Source organism: Jaculus jaculus, chromosome 9 (genome assembly GCF_020740685.1).
Source record: "Jaculus jaculus isolate mJacJac1 chromosome 9, mJacJac1.mat.Y.cur, whole genome shotgun sequence".
NCBI lineage: Eukaryota > Metazoa > Chordata > Mammalia > Rodentia > Dipodidae > Jaculus > Jaculus jaculus.
The window spans coordinates 38,820,009-38,833,838 of NC_059110.1; the positions used below are offsets into that span (position 1 = coordinate 38,820,009).

At 41.2% G+C, this 13,830-nt stretch overlaps 2 protein-coding genes across 6 annotated transcripts in view; both read left to right on the forward strand.

Moving 5' to 3' along the window:
- Positions 1-13,830, forward strand: part of Soga3 (SOGA family member 3) — a 56,442-nt gene that overhangs the window by 34,061 nt on the left and 8,551 nt on the right. For 2 of the 3 annotated variants that reach the window (XM_004651223.2, XM_045158304.1), the window contains exons 5-7: positions 2,262-2,333; positions 10,984-12,162; positions 13,458-13,770. In XM_004651223.2, the coding sequence (XP_004651280.2) occupies positions 2,262-2,333; positions 10,984-12,162; positions 13,458-13,568 (1,362 nt within the window). In that variant the 3' untranslated portion in view covers positions 13,569-13,770. The remainder of the gene's footprint in view (positions 1-2,261; positions 2,334-10,983; positions 12,163-13,457; positions 13,771-13,830) is intronic. The other variant, XM_045158305.1, reaches the window with a different exon arrangement.
- Kiaa0408 (KIAA0408 ortholog) overlaps positions 13,635-13,830 on the forward strand; it is a 34,693-nt gene continuing 34,497 nt past the window's right edge. For 2 of the 3 annotated variants that reach the window (XM_045158306.1, XM_045158307.1), the window contains exon 1: positions 13,635-13,770. The gene's annotated coding sequence lies outside the window, so the exon portion shown is untranslated. The remainder of the gene's footprint in view (positions 13,771-13,830) is intronic. The other variant, XM_045158309.1, reaches the window with a different exon arrangement.

The following is a 13,830-nucleotide window of genomic DNA, read 5'->3' on the forward strand; positions in this document are numbered from 1 at the left end:
ACAAAGACAAAGTTTGTTGCTCATGCATATACTTCCAGCACTTAGCAGGCTGAAGCAGGAGGATGGTTAGTTCCTGACCAGCCTGAGCTACACGGTGAAAACTTGTCTGATCAAAAAGACCAAGAAAGAAGGAAAGAAACTACAGCACTTGGTAAAAAGTGGATCACAGGCTGCCATCTTCAGAGTTTCTGATTCATTGGGATGAGTCCAAAGAATCTGCCTTTTCTAACAACTTTTCAGTGATAATAAATAATTCTATTGTAGTAAATATATTTTGAAAAACATTGCTTTAAAACATTTACTTATCCTTTTTGTGCATGTACATAGTGTGTGTGTGTGTGTGTGTGTGTGTGTGTGTGTGTGTTATCCACATGTCCCATGTACTTGCCTTTGGTAGCTTGAAGAGAACAGCAGGTATCCCCCTCCATCACTCAATGCCCATTTTTTTCCAATTTATTTTTCTTCCAATGATTGAGTCTCTTAATGATTCTAGAGCTTGCTGTTCACAAGCCCCAAAGATTCTCAAGTCTCTGTTCCTCACGGGACTAGGGTGACAGTCATGTGTGATCACACCCAACTGTTTTATATGGATTTTGAAGAATTTGGGTCATCTCAGGCCCTTATGCTTGCACAGGAATCAGACTTAACTGCTGAGCCATTGTGTCCCAGTTTACTCACCTTTCTAAGCTTCACTTTCAGCATTTTCAAATGATGCTAAACAAGATGCTGTAAAAATTAGTTGAGGTAGTGTTTAAGATGAACCTGTGCTCCATCCATGTTTGTGAGCAGTCTCTGTACGTCCTCAGTGCTCTCACTCCCTGTTGCTCTGCACGCTGAGCAGACCATGCTGAGTAGACTGGGAGCTCCGCAGAGAGCAGTGATCACCTTGCGTTGCTGCTGCTGCAGTACAAGTATCTTATGAAGTGAGATACAAACAATAATTGAGTGAGTACAGTATAAAAACATTCAGTAGATATTCATTAAAAACAAACCTATGGTTTCCTGTAGGCAGCCTTTACCTGGACTATGGAAGTTTTTGTTGTTGTTGTTTTTATTTTTTATTCTTAATTGTTTTTGCCAAGTGGTTTCCAAATGTCCATTGGTTATGATGATCAGTCTGCAGAACTTTCACATTTAAGAAGGTTGTGCAGGCAGCTCAGAGAACTGTTTTTAGAGAATTGATTGTGGATAACCATCTAAACTATGCATTTCTCTCTGTAGTTTCAATTCCAGAGTAAGCAAAAGCAGTTGCAACCATATACTTCCCCTGCCTCTGTGCTAGAGCATATGCCTCTGTTTACCACTGGGTAGAGAGTAGAAATTAACATTCAAAGAATTTAGTTTTACAATATTTTACAAATTCATCAATCATCCTGCTTTGAGAAGTTATGCCCACTTCTATGGTCTTTCTCAATCCACGTCCTTCTCTTAGACTTCAGAACTCTATGTCTTATATTTACATATCAGTTCAGCAAATATTTTTCTACCATTTGCAAAGTGGCATGTTTATCATGCAGTTGATGCCACGTTTAGAAAAAGGCCCTGTCAAAAAAACAATGATAGCATCAAATAGAAGAGGTGCTACTTGGAAAGAAGGGGCTGGGTGGAGAGGTAGCAAGAGACAGGTGACAGACAAATGAGGATGGTTGGAGGGAATTATGATCAGAGTACATTGTGTGAATGTATGGAGTTTGTCAATAAAAAGTTAAAAAAAAAATCTTGCTTCACAGAACCTGAAGAAATTAGTTAACCATCCTGCAATGCAGTTATTTACTTCCCTTTCTCCTGTGCCTCATTTGAGCCACTTGCTGGTATGAACAGTAATTCATCAATGAATCTCCAGTGCAGCATCTGTTGGTACTGGTAGATAGTTGCATGTATGGGCAACTAGTATTTACACAGACCATTCTGAGTGTATTAGGGTGAGGAGTGGAAATGAGCACCAAGGCACCAATCTGTATTTTGTCGGAGTTTGCTTTTTTTTTTTTTTTTACATTTCCACGGTAGGGTTACTGTATTTCTCAAATGAGTGAGCTAATTGCTAGCTACATTTCACTGTGATATATACATATATACCAGTTTTAAGTAAAAATATATCTAAGTCTATCCAGTTTGGGACATTTTCCCCTCCTTTATGAACTAACTCATTTGTCTTAAGTTTTTTCATGACATTAGAACATTCATGAACAAAACTTAATTAAAATTATAACTCAACTAAAGTTACCGTTTACCAAACTAAGCATGTCTATGTTTTGTTTCAGTTATCACTGAAGAGAAGAGGAAGCAAAGATTTGCCAAAATCTGAAAAAAAGGCTCAGCAGACTCCCACAGAGGTATGTCTAAATAAAATGTCAACTAGTACATCAAACACCTGCACGTGTACAACATTGTAAGGTACATTTATAGACATTATGGCCAAATAGACTTGTGCAAAATGTAGTCTCATTATGCATATCAATTTATAGTTGGTGGTGGTATAAAGAATTCAGTGCACTTGCTTATCAAGCCAGAAGTAGCATGGCTGTCATAATTGGTTTTACATTGTAACCCACAGCCACAGGTCAATGGTTTTGCATGTGCTGCTTATTTGAAAACTGTCCCTTGGGTGCTAATTTCATTCTCTCAAAACTACCAAAGGCTTTAGAATAAGTGCTCCTATAGTGTTGGCAGAATAAAGAAAGATATTTTATTATGGAAAGGGATGACAGAAGGGAGAGCCTTGTGATGCCATTGAAGAACTCTAGAATGACATGAATATCTATACCAGTGACTGGAGGTGAAGCAAATAAAACAATAAATATATTCAGCATAACCTTGTTGAAAACATTGGACAAGAGAGGGTAATAGGAAAGAAAGACGAATATTGTATGAGTTCTCTCTTACACACAATCTACATTATGCACACACACACAGGGCATTATAGCAAAAGACATATTATCATGACGAAGAGGGAGTCAATGGGAGGGTAAAAAGAGAAGAGAAGGAAATGAAGAGTGACTCTGAACAAAATACAATGATATGTATATATGGAATGTCATAATAAAACCCATTCCTTTGTATACTTACAAGAATAATTTTAAAAAGGAACATTGGAAATACAACCATAGTAAAAACTAGCTGTGATACTAGGGTGAGTAGGTACAAATGAAGATTTTAAATATAAGGGGAAATATTTGGGACAGAAGTGACATCATGTTGCTCTAAGACACTTAGCTAGATATTAAATGTAAATGTGAAAGTTGGAATATCTAGTACTAGTACATATGTGTTTTATAATTATTAGTAATTTTCTCTTTAGATAATAACTTTATTTTTTTCTTTGGGTAACTTTAAAACTAAACTGATTTAAGTATTTAAAATTTGAGAGAAGTAATCTCAATCATTTCTTTAAAGCATAAATTTTCTTTTGTGTGTATGTGGTGTGCACATGAGAGTTTTTGTGTGTTTGTATGTGTTCAGCTGTGTGTGCACATGTGTGCATGTGTATGTGGAAGCCAGAGGACAGTTTCCTTACTCTCTTCACCTTATTTTTTTAACTGTTACTATGCATGTATATTTAATCATAACTGTGGTTCCATATAAACAATTTTCATTTTAATTCACTCAGGTAAGTTTCTTTTTGCTTATAATATTGTGTTTTAAAAATACTTTTAGCTTTAGTTATTGACAATTTTTATACATATAATGTATTTTGATCATAACTTCCCCCAATTACCTCCTCGTCCCTCTTCCCTACTCCCTTCCACTGAATTCTGTCTTTCCAATGAGTCCAGGTAAGTCTTTAATTTTATTTATTTATTTTTATTAGTACATCACGTTTTTAGATAGGGTGGCTCATTGACTCCAGAACTCACCAATTTGGCTAAAGTGGCTAGGTAGACTGCAGGGTTATTGTCTCTGCCTCTCCAACCCTTCATACCACCGTACCAGCATTGTTAAGTGGGAGGTGTGGGTCTAAAATCACTCCTGTCCTTTACCTACTGAGCTATCTCCCCAGCCCCTAAAATGTAACATCTTCAAGTATTATATTTTCCCTTGTGCTGCTTCTCCCTGCTCTGTATTAGTTAATTGTTTTTTTGTTATTTGTTTTCTTTTTTCCTGATGCTTACATCTTACATAAGAACATTTCTAGAATCTGATCTCCCAGTTCTAACAGGGCTATGACTTAGCTGCCTCATTGGGACTAGTCTCACATCGCTATGAACCATCTAACACATTTTCTTTAGTGGCTGGCTTTAGTAGCTGGATGCTGTATATTCCCAAGTCTAAATTCTTAAGTCAGTTTCTGATACATTTGATTTACTATGTTACAGTGGATTCATTTTTCTCGGAGATAACTGGCTATATGGACACTCTCCATCATGTGCACATGGGCTTCTTTCTGTAAAAGAACATCATGGTTTTCATCACTTTCTCATGGTACCTGGTACCTTATAAAAGGCAAGGTTCCATGTAGCCTACTAGTTTGTATTTCATGGACACTAAATTCATGGAAAACATGTAAGTGTACTGTTGTAGCATAACATTCCTTGCTATCATTTCCAACACATTTATTTTCAGAGACTGTGAACTATAGGCTTTGAAAACCCATCCTAGGAGACTGATTAAGCTTACCTTGGATAGATGTGAATTATTAAATGGGTCATTTTTATAAAATTATAAACTTACTGTTCTGAAGACTACTGATCCACATATGCATATCACTAGAAGCATCCCATCTTCATATTATAATCTGTGCTATGAGTTAATCTGTCCCATTTATAGCATCTTGTAAACAGATTTATTCAGCTTTGCATTTTCTGTGTTTAATGTTCTAGTGTTCTGGGCATGCTCAGTACACATTTTAAAAAGTCTCTATTTTCTTCTTTTCTTTTTGATTTTTCAAGTTAGGGTTTCACTGTAGCCCAGGCTGACCTGAAATTCACTATGTTGTCTCAGGGTGGCCTACAACTCACGGTGATCGTCCTACCTCTGCCTCCTATGTGCTGGGATTAAGGGTGTGCACTACCATGCCTGGCTACTATTGTCTTTTTTTCTAAAGTTGAACAACTGGGAATTTACAGCATGGTATTGAGTACAGCAATGGAAGTTTCATACTCTGTTATATTTTTCATGACTCTACATTTTGTTAAGTTCCTTTATCTCATCTCCTTTGATCTATTCATTACATCTTCCTCTAGCCACGGAGTGACTTTATTTTCTGAGAAGCATTACATGGAAATTAAGAATAGTAGGCTAAATTGAAACTTTGGCTTATAACAGCTGTATAACCTTGGACAAATTACTTATTCTTGGGCCTTTGCTTCCTCATCTATAAAAACAAAGATGATAATGAAGAGTTTTTGAATAAATTAAATGGATATAGGTAGATATGTAATTGATTAGAATACAACTTAGCTTCTAGAAATGGCTTTTTGGTTTTGTTTTAAAATTAAATTTATTTATTTATTTTTTGTTTGTTTTTCAAGGTAGGGTCTCACTCTAGCTCAGGTTGACCTGGAATTCACTATGTAGTCTCAGGGTGGCCTCATACTCACAGAGATCCTCCTACCTCTGCCTCCCCAGTGCTGGGATTAAAGGCGTGTGCCACCATGCCCGGCTTAAATTTTATTTTTTTTAAAGGTTATACTTTTCTTTTTAAAAATTTTTTGTACATTTTATTTATTTATTTATTTGAGAGTAACAGACACAGAGAGAAAGGGAGGGGCGGGGAGAGAGAGAGAGAGAGAATGGGTGTGTCAGGGCCTCCAGCCACTGCAAACAAACTTCAGATGCATGGGCCCCTTTGTGCATCTGGCTAACGTGGGTCCTGGGGAATCAAGCCTCAAACCGGGGTCCTTAGGCTTCACAGGCAAGCACCTAACTGCTAAGCCATCTCTCCACCCCAGGTTATACTCTTCTCTTCCCTCATCCACACCCCCATTTCCACAGAGGCTCCTCCTCAGTGGGGATATTGGTATTCACTTGGGCTTGTGAAGGCCTCAGATAGTCACTGGGGGCAGGGGCAAGGGCTATGTTTCATATTACTCTTGTGTACCCTGTGGCTCTTACAATCTTTCTGCACCTCTTCTTCAGTGTTCCCTGAATCTTGGTAGGCAGGTTAAAAATTTGATTTAGTGTTGAATTCTCTGTAGCCTCTGGACTTGTTTTAATGTGATCCGAGTGACCAGTGTCTATTTCCATCTCTCTGGAACTGGTTTTCATGTGTTTAGAGACAGCAGTACTCACATCACCATTTTCTCTGCATTGACTCCTGGGCCCCGGCAGATGTGATAGAGGTGACCTGTGTTGTGGTAGGCAGTTGGCTATCTTTTCTTTTTTTTTCTTGTATTAATGAATCCTGGAGCTCCCCAGTACTCTCTGCCATTTGTAAGATAAAACAGATTATCCAACCAAAAGTGAGTAGCTTAGAGGGTAAGCATACTTATTTTAGAGACATTTTGTTGTTGTTGTTGTTGTTTGTTTTTTGAGATAGGGTCTCATTCTGGTCCAGGCTGACCTGGAATTCACTATGAAGTCTCAGAGTGACCTCGAACTCATGGCAATCCTCCTACCTCTGCCTCCCAAGTGCTGGGATTAAAGGTGTGCACTAGCATGCCCAGTTTGAGAGACTTTTTGATATGTATACTCACTGTTATTAGCCAATGAGCAGTAGAGGTTCTCTTTGGAGTCTGAGATTCCTGTCTATGGGGTCCTGACTTGGTTCCCAGTCCTAAGTATGATTTCTTTCTCACTGAGCAGTTCTCATGTCCAACCCAAGAATGGTTGGTTACCTGCATAGGCTGTGTGCCACTATCTTGTGTGGCTGGTTGATTTTTCAACTTGCAGGATTCCATGCTTATTCATACCACTGGCAACCATTATCCCTCAGCAGTTCCCATAGCACTTTCCATTGCTATGAGTGCTATTCAGGAAGGAACTGGTTTCCCTTAGTTCCAGCATGGCTTCTTGATGTTCTATGATTGCAGACTGTGTTGTCTTCAGTAATCAGGTCTTAACTTTTAGCTGTGGTCAGTAACCAAGTCTTTGGCAATGTCCTGCATTGTTTTTTGGGGACCTCATGGGCCTCCCTTACCAATAGCTCACTGTGGGGGTCACCCAATTCTGACCCTAGATTTACTAGCCAAAGCCCATGATTTTAGGGTTAAGCCTTTTCTACCTTCTATGGGGTACTTCTTTCCAGGTCCCCACCCCTTTGTCAGGGTTATATCTTGCAGAATACTATATAGGAAGACAGTTTCTATGGTACTAACTCAAATTGTTATTAAACAATGGCTTTTTATGTTCAAGCAAGGCTCCACTGTCATCTTGCTGGTCATTCATCATCTTTGGTTTTCTTTATCATGTGTTGCTTCATATCTCAGATCATCTGATTTTTCTTGCATACAATTCATAGCAGAAAATAGAAGCAAATATTTTACTGCTCAATTACTGTGAACCAGCTACTCTCCATGGCTCTTATTATTCCTTTCAATTTCGTATGACATTTTTATACCATTTTAAATGCAGCCTATAAAGAGGTTATATGATAAAGATGCAAGGCACATTTGCATACAGAATTGAGGTACCAGAAACTAGCACACTTTAAATATTGAAAAAAAAATTTTTTTTATTTTTGCATGTTTGTGTTTATGGAGTATGCATGTGTGTGCCAGCACCGTATGTATATGGTGTATGTGTGTGTGTGTGTGTGTGTGTGTGTACCCTGGGTGTGGGCACATGTGGAGGTCAAAGGTCAATATTGGAGGATCTTCCTACTATCACTCCCCAATTTATTTGAGATAGGGTCTCTCACTGAACCCAGAGCTCACCAATTTAGCTATGCAATCCAGTCAGGCAGCCTGAGGATCCAACCCAGATCTTCTGCCTGTGTGGTAAATGCCTTGCTGATATCTCTCTCCAGCCTGAAAATATTTACTTTTAAATAAGTAAACCAATTTCCTTGCCCCTAATACCCTTGCTACATTCCCTCCTTTAAAATGACTTTGTCCCATGTAGAATATGTCCAAGGTTTAAAACAATTTCTGTCTTCATTTCTTTGTGTTGGCAAGCTCATATACATTCATATCAGACATTCCTCTATCTTTTATTTGCTTGATGTCGCCCAATTAAGTATTGTGCTGCTCTAGTCCGTGGCTTGTGTCACACCCACTGGTGTTCAAATTAAATTAAAACCGCAACACATATCAATATGCTAACTCCTCCTCCTCCTTCTTTTTTTTTGAGGTAGGGTCTCACTCTAGCTCAGGCTAACCTAGAATTCACTATGTGGTCTCAGGGTAGCCTTGAACTCATGGTGATCCTACCTGTGCCTCCCAAGTGCTGGGATTAAAGACATGCCATCACACCTGCCTGCCAACACTTTTTGTAATAAAAAAAAAAAAGAATTTCTATCACACATGTGACTCTATCAGTCTCGTCTGATTATACTTTCTAAGATAATTTGGCCTGTGCAAAAACATATTTGATGTTGTCAAGTCAAACACTGTTTCTAGTTATTAGTCCACATGACCTCCCAAACCTTTAAGCATTTCCTTCCTGTCTGCCTTTCTTCTTTTCTCATTTGGTTACCTCCATAACCATATTGAAGCGACTCATTCTTATGTCCTCCTTCCAGAAGTAGGTACTTGCCAAGTCTCAAGATATAACATCCATGATCTTGAAACTGAAATTCTTCATGCCTATTGCTAGATGTGCTTACACAGTCTTCCTCCATTGCTGTCCTTCAAAGACAGCATCTTTAAAGTCTAAGGACCTATTCTTTACCCAAACCCTGTTCCTCTTTGTTCCTTCTGCCTTGTTACTGGCAGTGAAATCCATTGAGATGGATGCTCAGTATTTCAGCATTTCCTTGCTCTCTCTCTCTCTTGATGTGGTCTCAGCACAGTGTCTTGCAGGGCTGCCTGTCTGCCCTTGTAAAACAGTCTTGTATCCTCTCTGTAGGCTACTGAAAATTCTTTCGTCACAGCTCCCTGTGTGCCCCTCCTTGCTCTTTTACAACTTCTAGAGGAAACTACAAGTTAATACATCTGATTTCTTTCATTTTACCCCATCATCCTATTTCCCTTCATTAGTGATTCTATTCTAGAGGCAGTTCAAAGTGATCTGTATTTAACCCATGTTCAGCTCTCTTGCCTATAAAGAGGAGAAAATATCATTTTCTCAAAGGACAGACATGAGGATATAGTGAGAAAATGAAGGTGGTGTTCCAGCTCTGTACACCTAGCAGCTCTCCAACCTTCCCTTCTTCCATTGGTAGGTGAAAGGACAGAAGACCACTGCTGTTTGCTGTCTCTCACTGAGCATCTCTGGCATAAGCTCATTTTTCTCATCATCTTCCCTCATTTCTTTACCAGAATTCACCTCAAAATAAGGAGGAAGGGGATCACTCAGTGACAGCTTCCCTACCATGTACTAGACACTGGATTCTCTCCCCAGCTCTGCATAAATGACAGAGACACACATAGACAGAGATAGATACAGATAGACAGGCAGACTAAGTAGATGACAGAAATGAGGAAACCAAAGTCTATAGAACATACTCACACTTAAAGAGAAGTTTGAGAAATTCTTCTTGGAAAACATGCTCTAAGACATAATAATGTGCTTCTACAAAAAGTCTTCTCTACTTTTTCATTTAGTACTTTCAGTTTAGTTAACGGCACGGCTTTCAGGGGTGTGTACGAGTGTACTTTCTACATGTCCACTCTATTGGTCTCTCACCAGGCAGAGGCAGCCCCATTCAATTCAATGGGTGTCAGTGCTTCTTATTTCTACCAGTTTCTCCTTGTATGAATATTTGTGTCAGATTTTCCCTACGTAATGGACTTTACACAATTCTCCTTCAAGTAATGATGAAATAAGGAACATGGGCTAGCTAGGTGGCAGAAGAGTCTTAGTTTGAGAGAGAACTAAATTCAAATTTCACTTTTTTCTGTCTACTGTGTAACTCTCAGCAAGTCACTGAATACCTACCTATAAATCAGGGATATTAATACCTACTTGTAAGTTCATCCTGAATATTAAATTAAATCATATTGGTAAATAAGAATACAATATCTGATTCATACTCATGCTCATTAAATGGCAATGAGTGTGTGAATGTTAACCATGTGTTCCTTAGAGCAGATAATTTCATATTTATTTTTATTATTTATTTTTGGTTTTTCAAAATAGGGTCTTGCTCTGGCTCAGGCTGACCTGAAATGCACTATGTAGTCTCAGGGTGGCCTTGAACTCACAGTGATCCTCCTACCTGTGCCTCCCAAAGGCTGGAATTAAAGGCATGTGCCACCATGCCCGGCCTAATTTCATATTTATGACAATTAAGGGAATTCAGCCCATATCCATATTAGAAAAATGAACCAGGGACTGGGGAAATTGTGCAGTCAGTGAAGTGCTTGCCTTGCAAGCATGAGGACCTGAGATTGGCCTCTAAACCCATGTACAATGCCAGGGGTGGTTGTGAGTTGCTCACACCTGCACTTCCATCACTGAAGAGGTGGAGATGGGAGGATCCCTAGGGCTCATGGCCACCAATCTAACCTCACTGGCAAGCTTCTGGCCCATGAGAGATCCAGACTCAAACAAAAAGGCAGATGGTATTCCTGGGGATGACAGCAAAAGTTGTTCTCTGGCCTCCACACACATGTGCACACGCACCAGTACACACACAAAGTAAACCAACAGAAGGAGGGTTGCGATGACCATGAAACAGTCCTCTGAGTTCCCACATACAATCACCTCTGAATAGTAATGACCAAATTCTTCCTCTGTTCCTGTACTTTTCCTTTTTGTTTCCAGAATGTGATGTCGTCTCTGTCTTTAATTGGCCAAATTATGTAAATGATTAGGAGAAAATATACACATGTTTTCGGTGAGCCATTATGACAAGAAAAGATGATGATTTTGCTGATGTCCTTTCTTAGTAGTTGTCTTCATTTATATATAAAAAAAATGTTATCCCATCTTTCCCCACACGAGGAGGACAACGAAGATCTGAAGTGCCAGCTGCAGTTTGTGAAGGAAGAGGCCGCTTTGATGAGAAAGAAAATGGCCAAGATCGATAAGGAAAAGGACAGGTTCGAACACGAGCTGCAGAAGTACAGATCCTTTTACGGGGACCTGGACAGCCCTTTGCCCAAGGGAGAAGCCGGAGGCCCTCCCAGCACCAGGGAGGCCGAGCTCAAGCTCCGGCTGCGGCTGGTGGAGGAAGAGGCCAACATCCTGGGCAGGAAGATCGTGGAACTGGAGGTGGAGAACCGCGGCCTGAAGGCGGAGCTGGACGACCTGCGGGGCGACGACTTCAACGGCTCGGCCAACCCGCTGCTGCGGGAGCAGAGCGAGTCCCTGTCGGAGCTGCGGCAGCACCTGCAGCTGGTGGAGGACGAGACGGAGCTGCTGCGGAGGAACGTGGCGGACCTGGAGGAGCAGAACAAGCGCGTCACGGCCGAGCTCAACAAGTACAAGTTCAAGGCGAGCGGCCACGACGGCGCGCGGCAGCACCACGACAGCGCCAAGAGCGAGGCGCTGCTGGAGGAGCTGAAGGCCGCGCGGCTGCAGATCAACGAGCTCAGCGGCAAGGTGATGCAGCTGCAGTACGAGAACCGCGTGCTCATGTCCAACATGCAGCGCTACGACCTCGCCTCGCACCTGGGCATCCGCGGCAGCCCGCGCGACAGCGACGCCGAGAGCGACGCGGGCAAGAAGGAGAGCGACGACGACTCGCGGCCGCCGCACCGCAAGCGCGAGGGCCCGATCGGCGGCGAGAGCGACTCGGAGGAGGTGCGCAACATCCGCTGCCTCACGCCCACGCGCTCCTTCTACCCCGCGCCCGCGCCCTGGCCGCGCGGCCTCTCCGACCGGCAGCACATGAAGGACATCCGCTCGGAGGCCGAGCGCCTGGGCAAGACCATCGACCGGCTCATCGCCGACACGAGCACCATCATCACCGAGGCGCGCATCTACGTGGCCAACGGGGACCTGTTCGGACTCATGGACGAGGAGGACGACGGCAGCCGCATCCGCGAGCACGAGCTGCTCTACCGCATCAACGCGCAGATGAAGGCCTTCCGCAAGGAGCTGCAGACCTTCATCGACCGCCTGGAGGTGCCCAAGTCCGCCGACGACCGCGGTGCCGAGGAGCCCATATCCGTGAGTCAGGTACAGTTCTGCCTTTTGCGAGCCACGGCCACGGCGACGCTGGCCCGCCGAGCTGCGGTCCCTCGTGGGGCGTCTCCACACCCCAACTTCCACTCCGCACAACAGCTCGGGGCCTGAAGCCCTGCGAGGCACCTGTTTTCACCTTGTGCCATTAGGGGACGTTTCTGAGACGTTAACACCACCATCAGGTTTTCCGTGAAAGATTAATGGGTTTTTTAATACGCGTTATTTTAGAAGGTCAACATTTTTCACTATGACCCTGCTAAAAGACAACCTGCATAAAGGTTGGGAACAGGAATCTCCTAGTGGTGATTTGACATTTTTGAGCCAAAATCCAAATTGAGTTAAGATATTTAAAATTACTAAATAAACAAACCTTATAGATACTGCTGGATCGTGTGGGAATGTACTGTAGAGATGCCTAGAGGCCTACCAAAGCTAAATTCTTCCTACCCCATTACCCGAGTTGAAGTAACATGAGTAACATTATTTCTAGAGAAAATCGTGGTCTGTTCATTAGTGGAGATAATAAGACCCCCAAAGAGGAGTGTTGTGTCATAGCGTTAAGGCAACACTAATTCAGTCAAATAGTAATGGCTATTCCAGAACAGGGAAAACCAGCACTTTACTCCATCCTGACTTGTAGAGGCCCCGCGGATGAATTGGACTCAGCTGCTTTGGCCAGGTATGACGGCCATTTGGAAGAAAATGCATTTTGTTAGAGATAACCACATAAGAATAATTTGTGAACCAAACAGGCGGTATAGTCCCTTATGGCAAGCCTGCTGTCCTGTATCCCTTTGGAGAACCCACCGAAGTACAACAGCATGCATGGCTTTTAACACGCGCAAGACGCTGGTCTTGAAAAGGCTTTTTACGTACAGAGCATGACATTAAGTTAATTGCCTGTAGATCACAGCTAGGAAAATTGCAACCCCTTGCTTACCTTGCTTGCTGCTCAGCTTCGCTGTAAAAATGTACTGGATGATGAAACCTCTTTGACTTTGGAACCTTACTTTTTTTCTATTTATTATGTTAAGTAATTGCTTTTTTTCATTTCTTACTGCAGATTTTTAAATATTGAAAGCATGTGGCTTTTCAAATTTCAGAAAAAATATAGCTAGCAGGGTGAGAGAACGCACTGCTTATAATAATGGGCTTTCAGATTTTGCAAATAAAGGCTTGTGGGGGGAATTCTTGAAGCTGAATGAGTATGACATGAGTTGATATGAACACAAGGTTTGTAATTTATTATTAATTACTTCTTTTCTTTGTCTTTGCATTTACTTTCCCAGATGTTCCAGCCTATCATTTTACTTATTCTCATTCTTGTATTATTTTCATCACTTTCTTACACAACCATATTTAAACTTGTCTTCCTTTTTACACTGTTTTTTGTACTATAAATCTTTCATCATTTACCATTCATTGTAGTATTTTCAGTTTGTTTTATTTGTTTCATCCTTCAAGACAAGAAGTAAAAGAAGTTTAATTTCTATAGTAACGAATGCTGTAAAAACACTGAAGACTGCTTATTTCTGTATAAAGACTTAACACATCTTACAAACACCAAATTCAATAAGAAACCCCAGCACCAAACTATTTCAGGTAAGAAAGTAAATGTGACTTGCTCTTTTCTGTAAATCATCTTAATTTTTCTTTTTTTTT